At 35.6% G+C, this 19317-nt stretch overlaps 1 protein-coding gene across 1 annotated transcript in view; it reads right to left on the bottom strand.

The window, feature by feature from the left end:
- The window catches only part of Arl15 (ADP ribosylation factor like GTPase 15), a 393453-nt gene that overhangs the window by 191562 nt on the left and 182574 nt on the right, over positions 1–19317 (bottom strand). The window contains exon 4 of the mRNA XM_048800049.1: positions 6858–7066. Coding sequence (XP_048656006.1) covers positions 6858–7066 — 209 coding nt within the window. The remainder of the gene's footprint in view (positions 1–6857; positions 7067–19317) is intronic.

The following is a 19317-nucleotide window of genomic DNA, read 5'->3' as shown; positions in this document are numbered from 1 at the left end:
TATTAACTTTGTAAGCTATGGAATGTATAACTGAATTTGCTTTAGCAAATGAAAAACATAGCTAATAAAAGGAATTAAAGATCCCCCAAAACAAAAGATGGCACTACTGTATACTTCTGCCTCAAAATCATTCATTACCTTTGTTGAATCATTCATTACCTTTATAAATCATAAAATACTAATTTTTTTTATAAAATATAAAGTTGAAATGAAGATGTAAAGAGTAACATTGAACACTTACCACTTAAATCCATATTGCTTCAAGAAGACTAGAAATGAGCCAAATCATATTGCTCAGTAAAAGTAGTCTCTACCTTGACTAGTTATGATTCTTTATAAAATATAAAAACATGTACACACAAAAAATTTTAAGTATGAGAATTTTTAATATCCAAGTTCATTAATGTAACACATGATCTTAAAGGCTCAATTTGTTTTTATTAAATTGAATTCATTTCTTTAAAGCCGTCAACTATGTTCCCATAGAGCTTATTATGTACTACTCTCCACATGAGAAATATAAACAGTAAAAGACAGTTTGCAATGCTAGCAAATGAAATAAGCTCTATACAGTTAAAATGAGTAACTATTAAAAAAAAAAAAAAGCATTGAAAGAATACTTGGTCAAGATGACCTGCCACTTTCTATGAGGAATTTTATGAGGAAAATAATAACTAACTATACTCTTACACATGAACACTAGTGGATACACACAAATATAAGTACATAAAAATACATAAGACAAATATTTGTAAATATGACAATTAACAGATCAAAACTTTTGTGAACTAATCACATGGTCAGAATGGTGAGGATTTGTGGACGATGTTATTCCTGAGCAATATTCAAATATCAGGAAGAAAATGAAAAATGTTTATATTCAAGGACTGAAACAGTTGAGTTAGACTGAGTGAAGACAGGAGACAGAAATCTGGATAAAGTCAATGGCATAAAGCCAGTAGGAAACTATGCATGATAAGACCCAGAAGGAGTTATTCCTTCAAACAACATATATCGAGTAAAGAGACATAAACAAGTCGTAATTCCTGTCCTTCAAGGAGCTTACAGTCTTAAGGGGTAGTCAGAAAAGTTAACAGGCAATTAAATTTAATAGTATGATTTGGACAAGCCTAGGATGCCAAGGGAAATCAGAAGGGGCCACCTAACTGTGCCACAGGCATTCAGGATGTGACACAATCTTGAGGTGGTTTTCTCAGGGAAATAGGAACAGTGGGTGGTAGCTAGGCGTGAGTGAGAAAAGAAAAAGGAATCCAATTATGAAGCACATTAATGTTTAAGAGATGTGGAGTTCCATCTGATTCCAGAAAGTATTAGAAAATAGTAGTTTTTAATATGGGTACCAGGTAAAGTAGAAAGTTTGTTTTTCTGGTATGTGTTGAGAAACAGGAAGGAAGGGGCAAATCTGAAGATGTAAACTACTAGAAAAGGGAGAGAAGTACTGCAGAGTCAGAAGAGGGAGAAGAGGACAATGAAAACATCTGCAAATAGATAGATAGATAGATAGATAGATAGATAGATAGATAGATAGATAGATAGAAAGAAAGAAAGAAAGAAAGAAAATAAATAAGACTCAGAAAGCAGGTTCAAAATTTTCCACATTTACATACAATGACGTCCTGAACATACTGAATACAGGAGGAGAGTGGAAAGGAATGGAAGGTTTTATAATGAAACACAAAGAATTCTTTTTGGAGCGTGCACTGTCATGTTTTGAAACGTATTTCTTGGTGACCTCATCTAAGTATATAATAAAATGGACCTTTATTTTGTTACATACTTGTTAGTGGGACGTTTACTGGTTTTCAGTGGCCATAGCACATTCTCATCATGTTACCTAGTGGACGTAAGAAACACAGATGTACAGAGGGAAGAATGTTGAGATCAAGGTGGATATGTGTAAAATTAAGGAAATCAAGTAATCAAATTAATTTTCTCAAGAAATGTATATCAAAAGAAAAAAAACTCAAATGAATATATAATAAGCAAAATATTCTGGCTGTTCTAATACTCTCAGCTTTTAAGTTGCTTTTTAAAATACACTTAGAACATTTGACATTTTTGTAACTAATGAAATGATTGCTAATTCAGCTTTTCTTAAAGGTTAGTAAACATTTTCAAAAGATAGTTATCTTTTCAGTAGAAGACTGACTTCGAAACCCTCTTACTTGTTTCCCCAGGATTTAACTAACAGTGTGGAGGACATCTGTATGGAAAAGACAACAAATAACTTGTACTTCTTATATTGTTTTAAAATAAGCATATGTCCCATAAGGGAGTTTTCAGAATGATCACACCATAGGTATGTACATGCTGTATGTGAAATTAAATCAGGGTTCTAAAATGCTGCCAAGGGGCAGGTCAAAATACTTGGAAAACTCTTAAGATTTAAAGTATATGACCCTTACTTCCCAATGACTATTTTACAAACACACACACATTTCTCTCCATATACAAAAAGTGATATTAAATCAAGCTAAGTATTTTATGTGATTCTGTAAGTGTGTTGCATTTTCTAATAAATGAATTGACAAGTAAAATCAAAGAAGATATTTGTTACTTCACAGAGCTACCAAAAAACAACTGATCAGTTGTCAAGCAATATAAATATAAAAGTTTTCAACTAGAGATTTATTATTTGGTGACACACATTAAGAAGAATAAAGTACATTACGTAGAAATAGTATATGGAAAAATTATAATTAAAAGTGATAGCTAACTGCCATAAATGTACTAGTAATTTCTTCCAGAAGATATATACAAATTAGAAAATGAAAACAAACTATTCATGATACACTGAATATTGAATGCATTGTTCAAAAAAAAATCTCAACACTTATAACTAAAACAAAACAAGGTCTAAAAAAACCCAGTAATGTTTGCATTATTACAGAAATACTTGCAAATACTCTTCTCACGTTTACATTCTATTCTTTCCAAGTAAAACAACAACTTCTATGCACATAACAACAAGCTGAATTATAATTACATGAAAACTGAGAAATTGCCTGATCACAAGTTTTAACTTTAATATTGACACTCTAATTTAGATGCAGGATTTTCCTATGCTATAATTAAGGGGCCAAGGAACCAATATCATCAGTGGTATATAACTCTGCTTCTAGAATATGCTACACTGTTACCGTATCTTTCAACTAATATTTGGTTTAATAGAATATATTTAACAACTCAGGACTTATGGGGTAGTATTTCTGAAAAACTTAAATACTTTTAGATGAAGGAGATGGATAACATCAAATCAGATGAGATTGCTAAAAATATGATTATTTCTTTCAAGCTAACAAAATGTGTCATTTTATATGACATGCTAATACCCAATAAAATGAAAATAAGACTTTAAAAAGACAGGAGGTAAAAGAATCACAATCAGCAACTATGCAGAAGGAAAATAGGATTACATTATTGGCTGCTATATCAACTTAACTTCTCATAAAATCTTCCTGATCTATTAAATAACTTCAGAACTGAAGTATGCTCTCCTATGGGAGTTGTAAAAAAAAAAAAAAAAATAGATACAATTACAACTCAATACAACAAAAAGTCAACCTATTTACCCTTAAGATTTTTCATTTTATAGCTTTATCATTTAAACCAGGCCAGATTTTCCCCTAATGTATCAAGGGGCCACTTGGCATAATTACGGATTTTTCTAGTGTGTTTTCTATAGTGAAAAATAGTAGATATGAATAAATTCTGGAAAACTGTGGTAACTACACCTCCCCAAAGTGAATACAACAAACATCTGTTGCAAGAACTGCTTGGCTTTCAGACAGTATATAAAGGGTGTTCTTTTTCCCAGTATTTGCTTTTTTTGTTAAAAACCCTTATTTGTTTTAAAAAAGAAATACATGTTTCCACTATCAAAACACAAAGTCTTAAGAGTCTGGTAAGTTTGACTCAGTGAAAAAAAATGGTATATTACAGAAAGGGAAACTATGCCATGTGCAAGATTCCACTTGCTTCTGAAAGGACACCAAAATAACTGGGCAGGTTGCCCTCTGCCTGTGGGTTCCAGAGTAATTTCAACCAGTGTTGTCCTTTCTTAACATAGTGCTCCAATAAACCCAGCAACACTCATTGTAGGGAGGGGACTAAATACTTAACTCTCTGAGGATGTTTATCCTCTGTTGGAATCTCAGTGATAATTCTGCTTTCTCCTATAGGCTTCACTGGCTCCACTCACTTCTAAGGTCAACAGCATCCTCATTCCTCAATTAAGCAAATGAATTCCAAGTTTTATTCCAGCAATGGATAAATAATGGCACATTTTCTGCATAAAGCATAAAATGTAGTAATTTTCAATGGACAGAGGGGAAGGGTCAATAAGCCTTTATGACTCATGTTTTCATAACTGCACCCCAAGAGTGGTTCAGTACTTTTTGATAAGCTGAATGCACCTTCATTGATTTTTAACGAACAGAATCTTGCCTAAAATTCACAGATATTTTGCAGAGCAAAGCATGATCTTTTTAGCATTTGGAAATTTCAAAAAGTATACACAAATGAACAGGTGCAAATATAATGTTTACAAGCAGTAGGGCTGAGAACAGATAATACCTTTATGAAAGAAAGAATAATAAAAAGATGACCACATCTTTTTACACATGACAACTAACATATGACTTTGTTCTCAAAACGATTTTCTTCCCAAGCCTGCTCCCAACCAGTTTGGGGTTATTTTTATACAACACTGAAGATTCAGTTTCACAACTCCATTTTTATTGCTAACAATAAGATACTGATTTAATTCTTACAACATGACATGAGTATTTCAATAGGCCCTTATGACACTAGACAGAGAAATTTCTCTGCCATCAAGAAATGAGAAAGATGGGAAGCTTCTTTTCCTTTTGGACCAAGGTAAATGTAAACACTTCATTATGCTTCCATAAAACTCAAGATTTGCAACAGCATTTATTCCAAAAAAGTAATCCAAAGTGGCTAACATATGGTATATGTTTATAGAACTATAGGAAAAATGCTTTACCATCTTCAAAATCATACTATATAAATTCCATTCTAAGAAAATATTTTAAGGAAAAGTGAAATTGATACAGACGAAAAGGAAAATCAAGTCTCATCCTCTACTACATACAAGTTTAGAATAATCTTCAAACCATACCTATGATCTTCTATGTTTATGGTCAACTGTCTTAATAAAAGATTAATCACAAAAAGGGTGGGGGGATATTTTCTCTTTTCCTAAGAGTTACTCAGCAAACACACACAAGGAATACTCAGAAACAATTAATTGCTAAAAGCTTCCTTTACTCAATGTAACAATGTTTAATTCCTACAGATGGTTTCTATGAGTCAAATATTCAGTTTAAATAACACATCTGTCTCAATAATATTATGTCTAAGGAAAACAGATAGTTTCTATAATTTAAAAGCAAAAATAAAAAGAAAATCTCTTGTCAGATATTCTTCCAATTTGAATAAAATCACCTGAAATGATAATGGCACTTTCATCATGTCTCAGATTTCACACTAATACTTCATATATACAAATGTGTTGTATTCTCTCTTCTATAATACACACATATGTAACATTTCTCATAACAACTATCAGAATAACAATATATTTTCAGCAAAGCACCTTATAATCATAAACTAAGGTAATATCTATAGCAATCCACCATTGCATGCCATCATACTCATTCTATAGATAGAAAACCTGATGGTATGAAGTTAGAAGATTTACCTAAGGTCTTGAGGTAGGCACCACAGAAAGGCACCACACTCACAATGCTGGAGATCTGTACAACAATCCCTCTCTGATTCTATTTTTATTGCTATTTTTACTTTAATTTTTATTATCTGTATTATATTTTCTAAAATCTATACACAAAAAAGGTAGTAGTTAATTCTGAATGAAGCAAATATAGATGAGAAAACTCTAATAATTGAAATAATTCTTACCTTCCTTACTACTTTTCTAAAACAAATGAAAATTGCCTATATATGGTTCCTCTTCTACTCAGTACTTTAAGCTACAAAGTAAATTACCTAAATTAATGTGAGTTACTTAAAATAATTTGCATGATTCCCATTTTATAGGTGAGAAGCCAGACACCAGAACAAAGCTATTAGCCATGGGTCATACTCTAAATGTGAGAAAGGTCTGGAGTTAAAACATGTTATGTTCTTGGCTCATTTTTCTGACTAAAGGTAATGACATTCCTATTAACCATCTTACTCCAAAGCCACTTGAGGAAGCACACAATTTTCTGAAGGAGAGGGGGAAATATATCCTGAAAGTTATAGGTGTAAAGAATACATCAAGAGTTTTGATTTCATTATACTTGGCTTATAACTCAGTATAATTTAAGTTTTAGAAACTATTTATATAAGTTATTACTTTAGTACCATGAATCGAATCAGAAGCTTGGCTGAGTGAGACACTAATTACTTGCCCAGAAGGGTCATGTGCTTTTATAGGAGCTGAGAAATAAAATTAGATGAGGAAAATAAAGAGTGGTTCGTATTAAAAGGTATTTGGTGGCATGGAACTTAAAAGATAAGACATCAATTTTTAGCTTGGCTGATTACAGAGTAGGACCCACTGCTCCTAGTCAACAGCAAGCATTACAGAGGAGCAAGAACAAGACATTTAAGGGTAAGTGATGCATGGTAACATGCACCATGTATTTCTTGAAAAACTGTGGGAGAGGAGAAGGAATTACGTCAGCAGGTTAAATAACATTAAGTAACCAGAACATCTCTAGTTGTTTGCATCTTTCCAGATTCCAATGTGACAGCAATAGTCCAACAAACAAAAATGTAGACAAAGAGTTGCCAATGCTAATGAAACATACCTCTTGTACTGAGCGAGCCGCTGGCTTGTCTTGATGATTGGCCAATATTAAAAAGGGTAAAGTGCATAATTGTGGGTGCTGAAGAGCTGAATGCAGTTCATTTCTAGCAGTTTCTAAATCATCCTCTGAAGAGGCACTGTCTAATACAAATATTACCCCTTGAGATCCTTGGTAATAACGGCTCCAGTATTTCCGGATATTATCAGCCCCTGTCATAAAGAGAGAAAAAAAAATATCCCTTTTTAAGAATAGCTTTCAGAAAGTGAAAAATGTCCCCATTAGTATTTCCTCCTGGGAACCAAAATTAAGTATGAAAGAAAGGCTGTGGTATGGAATAGAACAGGGATCTAGAAAAGACAGAGGTTGTGATGGATAAGAACAAAGGCCTAGAGCCAACAGGCAGATGTGGCTAACAAAATGCAAATGTTTAAGTCATTCTTTGTACTTCCATATCAAAAGACACGAGAAAGAACCAGGATAATACTTCTTAGACTTCAAGTCAAAATAATGTTGTCTGACTTTGCTTCATATTCCTAAGTGAACTACACTCCCTACAAGTTGGGTATGGACATAACTCAGAGAGCAGATGTTCCCTAAGGCTTTCTTCCACACCATTTGCATCTATACCATCATTATTTGGTGATATTTTCTAATAGCACTGTACTACAAATTTGAGGTAGCCCCCAAACTTCAGATGTTGGAAACCTAATCCTCAAATTGGTGGTATTTAAAGGTGGGCCTTTCAGAGATAACTAGGATTAGATGAGGTCATGAGATTGGGACCTCATGATAGAGATAAATGGATTCATTATAAAAGGAAGAGAGACCCAAACCTCATGTTCCTTTCACCAAGTGATGCTTCTACCACATCATGATACAGCAAGACCCTCACCAGATGCGGACCTTCAACCTTGGACTTACCAGCCTCCAGAACTATAATAAATAAATTTAATTTCTTTATAAATCACCCAGCCTGTGGCATTCGGTTAATAGCAACATAAAGTAGACTAAGACAAACTCCTGGCTGGGCTGCTGGCTGGCTTGTTTAATTCCACCCAGAGAATTATTAGTACAATAACTTCATGTGTCAAAGTGCTGAAATTTGTGAACAACTAAAATCTTGGCCTTTGGTATATTTATATTAATCTGTTAGGGTTCATAACCCATGGGAAAGAATAAAAGGCAATGAGCACACTCATGGGCTTGATGAGATTGAGGTAGGTGTTCATAAAAACAGACACCGTGTCCTCATCAGGCAGGACATGTCTTACAACACATCTTATGTTTAACATTCAGTGCAATGTGTAACTCAAAAGTCTAATGCAATAATGAAGAGGAAATAAGGAAACAAAACTAATTAAGCTTTCTGAGTTTGAAGATTAGAAGGAATTTTAGAGATTATTCAGTCCCATTCTCTGAGGAAACTGAAGCTGAGAGGTTGAGAGGTGAGATGAGTGATCCCACCATGTGTCTAAGTAAATCACAAAGTCAGGCTGTGCAACTGAATTGATCAACCTGCCCAGAAAGGGTATGGGCATTCCTATTACATCATGATGACTGCTTTTTATTATACTGATTGGTGAAGGGAATGAGCAATTTGTGTGGTGTGTGTAGGGGGGAATATATAACGAAAATCAGATAAAGAAATTTCACCAATTTTATGCATGTAAGTGCTAATCAGTTATTATTTTAGTCATTCATTGAACATTTAGCTACTGTCTCCAACATACTGTGCTAAATAAACGTCAGGGAGCTAAACAGTGAAGATTAAGTTGGTGTGCACTGGCTGGCAAAAGCCACTTCTATGTATTAGTTCCCAACTCTATGTTCAGTAATTTCATATTGGTAACTTGAAATTGGCCAGGGTAGAAGTTTTTTTTACCATGGAAATCATCAAATGCTATCTATCAAGTCTCTTCCTTCCTTAGAGAGCTAATACACTATTGGTTAACACCAAGAAGCCCATATTTTCTGGAAGAAACAGAAATATATGTATATATATTTATATATGTATATAAATATATATATAAAATTTATATATATTTACATATATTTTAAATAAAATAGAAGATAAAGAAATGAAGGGAAGATTCATGCATTAGAAAGAAGAAAAAGGACAGAAAGAAGAAAAAGGGCAGAAGGAAGAGAAAAGGAGAAAGAAGAACAGAGAGAGAGTGAGAACAAAGAAATTAGAACAGTAGCTCTCAGTTACAAGACATGCATTATGTACAGGGCAGCTTGTCAAGGACTTCACAAATGAGAAAACCCAGATTTTAATATAGTTTCTAAAGGGCTATCCTAGAGGTACTCATTAGGTGTTCTGGGAGAAAGACATGAAATAGCTCACCCAAAGTGGAGAAAATAATTTAAAAGATTAATTCCAGTAACAAAATGGCTATTGGTTATTAAAGACTTCCTATATTCCAGGCACAGTGCTGTTTTACAAAGAACAGGTCAAATATTTCTTACAACAACTGGGAGAAGGAGGTATAACTGACTAAGGTTTAACTTTTTAAAGCAAGTTTTAGAACCTAAAATATGAGATATTCACCATTACACTATACTGAAATAACCAGGTATGTAAGAGAATCAGGGGCATTTATTTGAGGTTGAGTAACTTTAAATGTGCAAAGACAAGGGATATGAACAGGTTGATTTTTTTTTTATCAGGAAGGGTCCAAAGAGGAAACAAAACAAAAATAAAGAGAGGAAATTTAAACCAGAGATTAATTAATACAGAAAACTGGTTGCATAAGTGATGGTGAAACTAGGGCAAGAACAGGGGTATTGAGGTTAGCAATATCTTGGTTCAGGTTACCCAGAAGCAGGGCCTGAGCTGATGTTTTTTATGCACTTGATTATAGATGGGGTGTTGTCAGGAGAAACCAGGAGTGAAAGAGGTAAGCCAGAATTGGCAAAGGATTTTGACAAAGATGTGGTTTCAGAAATCTAGTTTAGCTTGATTCCATGAGTCTGAAGTCTGGAGCTTGGACTGAACCACAGAAGTTGTCCAGTCCAGAGGTTAGGAAGCTAGGCTATTATACTCCCGTATAGTCGTTGGCTACAAGCCACTGCTGAAGAACAGGAGGGCGCTGGAGCCTGATCTCATAATCTCCCAGACATATTTGGTTGAAGCAATTACTGTCAGCCAAGAGCAGTTCTCTGGAGAAGGGTACAGGTGTGAGTCATTAGCCACTAATACCCACAGCAGCTGGGAGATGGATTCACTGGCCCAGTAAAGGAGATCTGGGTAGGATACCCACAGCATCTGCTGCAAGCTACATCCAGACATTATCCATATGCTAGAGAGCCATCCATAAGCTTGAGGGACAAAAGTGGAAGCCGTGATACCCAGAGATAATTATTTAAACCAACAACAATATTGTGTGCATATGTATCCACACATAAATTTGCCATAAAATTTACTGACATTGTTTTATAAAAGATGTGTAACACAATTTTCATATAAGAATATATGCAACATGTTTTATTATAAATTCCATAGAGCCAATTAATGCTTACAGAATGCTCTTGTTATCCATAGACAACCAACGGTTGCAACTGACCGACTAATGTGGTATGGACAGTAACTGATCATTGTTCTAAGTAGGTTTTCTGTTTTTCTTTCTTTCTTTCTTTCTTTTTTAACATATATTAACTCTTTTATCCATGACAATCTGGCGAATTAGGTGCTCACACTCAGTTCATCAACAGGGAGACCAAGAGACAAGATGGGATTTGCCCAAGGTTACACATCTAAAAATACATGTAGGTCCAATGCGATTGAAATAGAGAAATCACTGACCAGAGGTGATGAGCTAAATAAAGAATGTACTATGATATAATCTGGGGGAGTGGAGAGACCTGTTGGAATAAAAGATACTTAAATGCCTGTATATATTAATATTCAGTATGGGAATATGTCTAAGAAAAAATTTCCCACTTATTAATTCAATGAATACTTATTAAGTACTTATTCCATCCAAATTACTGAGGTACTACCTAAAGAGAGATTTAGCATTTTTCCCTTTAGCTCAAACTATCAAATTCTGTAAGGTTATATTAATCACAAGGAGACCTGTAAATCTATCAGAGGGAACAAATACAGCCACCCAGTAGGTGGCATCCAGGGAGTCAAGTATAAAGAGAATACTTGTTATATGTTTGAGGATTTGTCCATTAGAAAACATCTTGGACACAATGGAAATTCAACACATGACATCATCTCTTCCAGTAATAAACTGCATTTTTCATTTGCCACACTGAGGAATAAAATGCCCCAAAATAGTGAGATAAAATTCCAGCAAACCCAACGAAAAAAAAAAAATCCAAGAGAAATAAACTACTTAAAAAAAGTTCCCTATAACATAATAAACAAATATTAATAGTGAAAATACCCTTTTATTTAATTTCTTGCAACAAAATTTTCTTTCCGATCTTAGGATTTCAAACTTTCTTCACAAGCACTGAATTTGGAATTCTAAATTCCAATTCATCCTGCTGCCAGTGGCTTTAGTCAGTGACAGCTTAACTCAGACTGGGACCAAGGAAACCAGCTATGAAGGGAAGGAGGGCATACAGTTGTTCTGGCCCAGTTAGCAGACCAGAGTTTAGTAACCAGATTAAAATGAGAAATGTCTGTGTCATTAACCCAGCTGCCAGGTGCTGGGACTAATGGGGAATGCTATGGACACCTGTCTGATGTGATATCCCAACCTTCCTAACCCACAAACCAAATCCAAAAGAAGTAACAAACACAGGATATGCCACTCTTATCTAATGACTAAAATTGCATGCTCTGTGTCACTTAAATTAAAATGGTTACATAAAATGCTTAGGTACCAAATTCAAACCTGGTCTACATTTTGTACTCTCAGATTAAAAACAAGGGGGAAGTCTGGATAGTAGAGGAGCTAGATAGGGCATCCGGGTGTTTCTAAATTCCCGTGTTACGCAAGGTCCAATTCTGCCTTACTAAAAGTTCTAAGGAATTCTTGGGAATCTAAGAACTCATTCTGAGTCAACCAGAAGAGCCAGACTCAAGGTACTATCTAGTAAGAGTAGAAGAAAAAGACAGGAGCATAATGTGTATTGCTGAGAGCCATAGCCAAGTAGGAATGACGCATGGCATTTTTGGTTGAAAGGTGACCCTGCTCAGGGATTAGGGTGGCTCCAGGTTTAGGGTGGATCCTGCTGGATTAGGGTGGATCCTGCTGGGAACAGAGCATATCCTGCTGCCTCAGGCGCCTGCTCCTTGAGTTCCCTTGAGTTCTCCCGGGGTTCTGAGAGAATTGGTACGCAGAGCCCGGTGGAGGGAGTGATTTTTCCCAGAACGTGCATGTAGAGTGCCAGTGAGAGTTCAGGAATAAAGAGCTGCTGTTGGAATCTACAAGTTTTTGTGGTGGCTTGGTTATTTTGTGCCCAGACAAACTGTGGCAGTGTATGTTCACTTCTGTGGTACACCATGGTTGGTAACAATGGTCACTCATTATTCACTAATTCATTCATCTAACAGACATGTACTAAATATCTGGCACCATCCTATGTACTGGGTATGCAACAGTAAACAAAACAGACAGAAATTCCAATCTTTATACTGCTCACAGCAGAGCCAGCCTACAATTATAAAGATTAAAAATGCTAGTACTTGTTTTCTGTCTTGGAGAAACATGGACATAGGGTTTAGTTCTGATCAACGAGAATATAATGAGGGCTGTGGAAAGTTTCTGAAAAAGATTTTGCTTAACAAGCTTTTAGATTTTTGGGGGGTGATAAGGTGATACTTTGAGCAGCATTAGCCTTGTAGCAATCTTGACAGAGACATATCTACACACTCAGGTGTCCAAATAGGAAGACAGGAAGAGTCTGGATCTTTGAGAACACTGCTGAGCAGCAAATCCATCCCCCTACCTTATAAGGACTCTAGTAAGTAAGAATAGTAAATACCCATTATTCAAGTCAATTTTTTAGAAGACTATTTTGTTTATTTACAACCAAAGAGATGCTAAGTTCCCTTATGTTTTTTTAAATTTTTTGTTTATTTATTTTTGCATTACAATTCTTAATACACCATTATACCATAATTTATCATATCTCTGATTATATATAAGGTATATTGACACCAAATTCACATCTTCATACATGTATTTTGTATAATGATGAGGGAAGTTCCCTTATGTTAAATTTGAAAATCTCTGAATAAGTTCTTTAAAAGTTCTTCTTTGAAAAACAGATCCAATGATGAATTTGAAAATGAACTTGAAAATCGGAATAGGAATTTAAAAATAGGAATATTCAGAAGTCAATAATGAAAGTACTCAATGTTTTCCCTATGAAACATATGATTTTCAGACTAGTGCTGTCCTACTGGAATTTCTTCAATGATAAGAAAATTCTACATCTGTGCTTTCTAATATGGTAGCCATTAGTCACATGTGGCTAGTGAACATTCCACTCTAGATACTGTCATAACTGACTGTGAACATAAGAGACTGCTAGAAACCACTGCAACAAGACGACTTACAGAGATCTAATCTGTTTTGGAAAAGAAGAGCACAGAACTCTGCTGATATTGAAGGGGCTGCAGTCACCCCATTCAGAGATAGCTTCCCAGAAGGCAAATGCCAAAGGGCTATGATGTAGGCTGCCCTAACCACTCATCAATCTGGGGTAGCATAAAGAGTCAGAATGAGAAGTTCTGATCATTTCCTCTGTCCATCCTCTTTTAACACCAGCTTAAGAAATTAAAACAGAGTAAAAATAATTTTTGTTTGGAAGACTTTATGGGATTGGAGACCCTATAATGGAGTGCAATTTGGAAAACTTGAAATATAAATGGGTCTTCAAATCTTAGTGAACAATGTAGTTTCAAGAGCACAGATTATCTCAGCAGTACTACTTTAAGAGGAAGATTTTCCAACATAGGGAGAAAATGTTCAAAATATAAGAAAGCAAGAAGGGAGAAAAATAATAATTTTAAACTTTTTCATTCCTTCCATCTATCAAACTTCCATCTTTTTGATCAGTGAGTTGATTCTTTTGTCTTCTACACAACAGTCTCATTTAATCTGTTTGTAAAAATTGAAATACTAAGAATTCAGGAAGGGCTAAGACATACATATCAAAAGTCAAACTTCTATGCACACTTGCCTACCTATACACACACAATAGTCAGAATAAAGGAAAGTAAATGAACCCTCTCTAAATGGACAATACAAAGTATAAAAATGTGAAGACTTCAAGTCAAACCCTCTAAAATGAGGTGTGTGGTCCTATTTTGCTTTTCAAGGTTAATGAAAGAGTTGTTAGAAAAATGGAAACTGGTAAGTTCTTTGTGAAGAACATGTTTACTCTGCAAGGCCGAAGTGAGCCACCACTAAACAGTGGATAACCATTGAGCTGGAGAAAATCCAGTCGCCAGAACCACAGTGAGATCTGCAGTGACATGTCCCCAGGAACAACCTAACTGCCTAAGAGGCTTACAGACAACATCCCCTTTAACCTTTTAGAATCTATTATCCTCACCTAATGGGTGAAGTACCCTGGGACAGAAGGGAAAAGCTTTCAATAGGTGGTAGATTTATGACTCAAACTTTGGATGCTCTGATTCCCAAGTCTATGTGGTTAGTTCCCAGTACACCAGGCTGCTTTCCAGAGAACAAGAGAGGCTCTGGTGAAGTGCAAATCGATGGAATGTTCTATCTGAATGTGTGTGTTTAAAAAATGTGCTTACTGGCTTTAAAGAATGGTTAAGAATGATATTGGGGAGAAAAGGAGAAAAGGCATTCCAATGAGGGGGAAGTAGAGATGGCAGAGCTCATAAGCTAGTAGAAAATTAGGACTCAGTCGGTAGTGGGGCACAGCAAAGGAATGCAAACGTAATGGGAAATATGAGTTCATGACAAATAAAAGGCTAGAGTGAAGACAGAACATAGATGGCTTTGTAAGCTGGGCAATGTCTGGCCTAGATTCAGCAGTTAATGGAGAATTATTATAGAGCCCTAAGTAATAACTTCTGGGTTGTTCTTATCTTGTTTAAGGACCCTGTCTACTACTCACCACCTGTTGGTACTTAGGGTGGACAGTCCCACCTAACCATACCTCAGCTTCCTTCAGATCCAACTTGCCAAGCCTCCAGAATTCACAAACCTTGACAATGGATAAATAAATACACCTCTTGCATGTATGGTTAACTACATAGCCTAAAAATGATTAGCTCATTAAGGAATGCCTACATGTATTAGAAATCTGCCATGAGAAAATATTGTGTGGAAGGAAGCTAAAGTTCTTCTTTCCCCCAAAGGCAAGAAGATAGTCCCTAAAGGAAGCACGTAAACAAATAGCTTCTGCCTTTCTTTTGGATTCCCCCAGTGTAAAAAGCTTGAGAGGTGAATACAAGAAACACTAGCTGCAGAGTGGGGACGTAAAACAGGGAAAGAGATAACACAAAAAAGAAGGGTAATCAAGCCAGAAATCAGTGTGAGTAACCAGAGTTTAGTCCTGCTGCATGTAACGCTGGAAGTCAGCCCAGAACAGATACTGGGGTGAAGGAGTCAGGTCTTATCTGCCTATCTCTTCTCCATGCCTTCATCAGCTGGTTGGGTGAGGGCTTTTGAGGAAGGCAGGCATTAGTTCCTGAGCACTTATGGCTTGTCCGAGGCACCCAGGTAAAGCAGAATCCAGCAGCCAGAGAAAAGATCCCAGGCAATCTGATGCCCATGGAAGAGGGGTTATAGTAAGACACCAATGCGGCCTCCCTCAGCTACCCAGAGAACACCACATTAGCATCACTGTCCATCTGACTAGCTGTTGGTTCATCAGCAGACAGCACAAAAATAAAATCATTACTATGCAGACGTGAAAACCAAGACGTGGTTTATGTAACACCTATATCCATTAGGGCAGAAGATAGGCAGTAAGTCTTCTAAAATCAAGGAACAACTCTCAAAGTATGTTTTTTGAGAACTTTCAGGAGACCCAGGAATTCAAAACTATATTTATAACTATACTGAGACATCATTTGCTAGTTTCACTGTGCTGATATTTTCACTCACGCTATAAAAGCAAAGGGGAGTAAAACCATGGCGGATGTAGCATATATACAGGTACCAGCATTAAATGAGCAGCCACTGTGTTCTTAACTACTACACAATTGCAGGGGGAAGATAAAAGCCAGTTTCACCTAAGAATAGACTTAATCAAACAGAAAAGGTTATTAGTTTTATTAACAGCTCTTAAACACATCTTTGAATATATTCTGTTCAATGAAATAGGAAGTATGCAAAAAGTATTTTTGCTACATACCAAGTAGACAGTTGTTTTGAGGATAAATTTGTACAACTGAGTTGTACTTTAAACCAGTTGCTTTTTTCTTTTCAAAAATTTCATATTTATGTCAATTTCAACTGACAAACTGATTTTCCAGACTTGAGTATTATAACAAACATTTTCTCAAAGATAAATGTGTATGCATGTCACTTCAAGGCAAATAATTGATACTATTTGTTGTCAATAATAAAATTTGTTTTGAAGCAAAAGCTAGGATTTTGGAAAACTCATTACTGCCACTTGTGAGCTTGATAGCTTCTCAACGGGAGATTGTTGGTAATATTAACAGGCAGATATGTATAATGCAATGTGTCAACATTTGGAAGATCGACATGACTCAATCAACACATATTCTGGATATCTGTATTGCTCAAAACACAATTTTATATCACTACCTTCAATGTCAAGTTCTTTTTTAAAAATTTTTTATTTGTTTTAATTAGTTACATAGGACAGTACAATGACCTTGACATATCATACATTTGAATCAGATGGGATATAATTTCTCATCTTTCTGAGTGTACAGGTTGCAGAATCATATTGGTCATGAAGTCACATATATACACACAGTTCAATGTCAAGTTCTAACAATCATGCTTGAGGACTATACCTGCATTCTGTTCTTCTCCAATGTATTTCACACCCTCATCACCTTCCAGAAAACCAATTCAAATGATGTCATTAATATACCAACAACTTGTCTACAAAAGTAGCTCAAATTACATCACCCCTCTGCTCAAAAAAAATAAATATCTATAACTTGAAGTTCCAAAATTTCTTGACTTAGCATTTATGATTCGCCATAATCTGGCTCCACTTGGCCATTTCTACTGCATTTCTCAATTGATCTCTCTGGGAATTCCCCAAATGCAACTGACTTCTTGCTCTGCAGGACCAGACCTGAGTGGGTTTTTGCTGTTGTTATTTTGTTTTTTAGTACCAGAGAGAGAATCCAGGGGTGCTTAACAACTGAGCCACACCCCCAGTCCTTTTTTTAAAATTTTTTAAATTTTAAGACAGGATCTCGCCAAGTTGCTCAGGGCCTTGCTAAGTTGCTAAGGCTGGCTTTGAACTTGCAAACTTCCTGCCTCAACCACCTAATTTGCTGGGATTACAGGTGTATGCCACCATAACCAGCCACATCTGAGTTTTTCACCCTCATGCATTTGGTCTTGTATGTCATTTGCCTAAAATCCCTACCATGTCAGTTCTCTCAGTGTCACCTACTCCACCAAGCCTTTCCTGATCTTCCAGTAGGAAATAAATTCTCAAAAGCAGTCAATTTCTCTTGGTTCTGTTCATACCACTTTCCACCCTGAAGAACAGTCATCTAAATGCATGTATCATCTTCTTGATTCAACCGAGAGAGACATATGAACGTTCTATGCATTTGTGTGTGGTTCTTCTCCATATCCAAACACTTGTAACACAAAGTTTTACATGTAATGGGAACTTCAATAAATATTCTTCAATGAATTAACTGCATATTTATTCATATTTCTTAAATGCAAAACTTAACCAGGTCATTCTATGGTACACAAATAACCCATATTTTGGGTTGATGGTAGTAGTTTGTTGAAGTAGTTTTTAGTATATAATTTTTATGTTTCTGGCACATACCCAGTTTGCAAGAAATCTTTCACTCCACATCTGTAAGATTTTCTTAATTACATAATATGGAAATGTGTAGCTACTATGTACAACTCCACAATGCACCATGTGCTCCGCACTACACAAAACCACAAACAAGAGCAGCACCTTCTGCTCTCCAGGATCCTTTTAGAATTCATCCTATTTCTGGTCCTTTACAGTGCTGTGATGCTCAACTGAATCAGAGTCATGAGAAACCAAAAACGTTGAAAAAAAAAGTTGTGGGAATAGTTCTGGGGAAATATTCCCTTCTGTACTCCTGCAAAAACAAAGGGCTCCCTGGAAGACCCACAAACCCCAGGTGATCACAATTTGAATAGTTCCAAGTGTTTTACTAAGTAGCAAATTCCTGAACTGCCGACATGATCCAAAAATGAAAGCACTTTTGTGGTATCTAGAAAATCTGGTAGCCAAGCTAGAAAAGCGTGGAACAATTTTGTTGCAATAGCTATTAACCAAAACAACAAATTGGGAAGCCAAAATGGGAAGTTTCTGGCTGAAGTGGGAGATATTTGTTACTTACCCAGGGGATAAAATAAGATCTCTTAAAACCATGAAAATGCCATTGCATTCTAGCATGGCTTGCAATTTCTCCCATTGGGATTTTTCTTTATAGTAAATTTTCATTTACCCATCTTGTGACAAACTGATAGAGATGTATGAGGTTCTAATTAAAACAAATTCATAGCCCACGATGGTTTAAAACCATCTAATGTCTTATATAAAAAAGAGTTTATGTACAGTTACAGATGGCAAGACTTGACGCTATGAGTTGGAATATTAAATTTATCTCTCTCAGGCTGGGGTTGTGGCTCAGCAGTGGAGCATTTGCCTGGCACATTTGAGGCACTGGATTCGATCCTCAGCAACACATTTTTTTTTTTAATAAAAATAAACAAAAAATAAAGTTATTTAGAAAAATTTATCTCTCACTTTAACTGCAATTTGCCTTCTGTGATTAATCTGACCTCAAGACGAGTTATTACCATATAACCTAGTTATGTAATAAAACCTTGAGAAATTCTCTCCAATATTTGATTCTACCCATATTTTCTTTCATCTTATAACAATCTTTATGATATCCTTGATGGAAATGCTTATCACAGCTCTAAAGCGGAGAGTTCAGTTTTTCCGCCTGGACCATTCCCTTTTTTCTAGTTGTAACTTCATTGATAACAGAAGTATAGCCAGGATCATGTTTAGGCATAAGCACAAAAGGGTGAATATTAAAGGAACATTCTAGAATTTAGGGAAGTGACACCAATTTCTAATTTGATCATACACATGAACTAATACACATTATGATTTGAACTATGTGACTGGACAAATCGATATATACTAAAAATTATATATAAATAAGGGCAGCTCTCAGTTTAGGGATCAAGTATGTTTCAAAACTTTTCAAAGGTTCCAATATTTTCGGAATTCAGTATGTAATTTTCCTAGAAGACAAGGTCATGCATTGGAGTTGGGTTCAGCCCTG

Source organism: Marmota marmota, unplaced genomic scaffold (genome assembly GCF_001458135.2).
Source record: "Marmota marmota marmota unplaced genomic scaffold, marMar, whole genome shotgun sequence".
NCBI lineage: Eukaryota > Metazoa > Chordata > Mammalia > Rodentia > Sciuridae > Marmota > Marmota marmota.
This window is presented reverse-complemented; position numbering and strand designations above follow the sequence as displayed.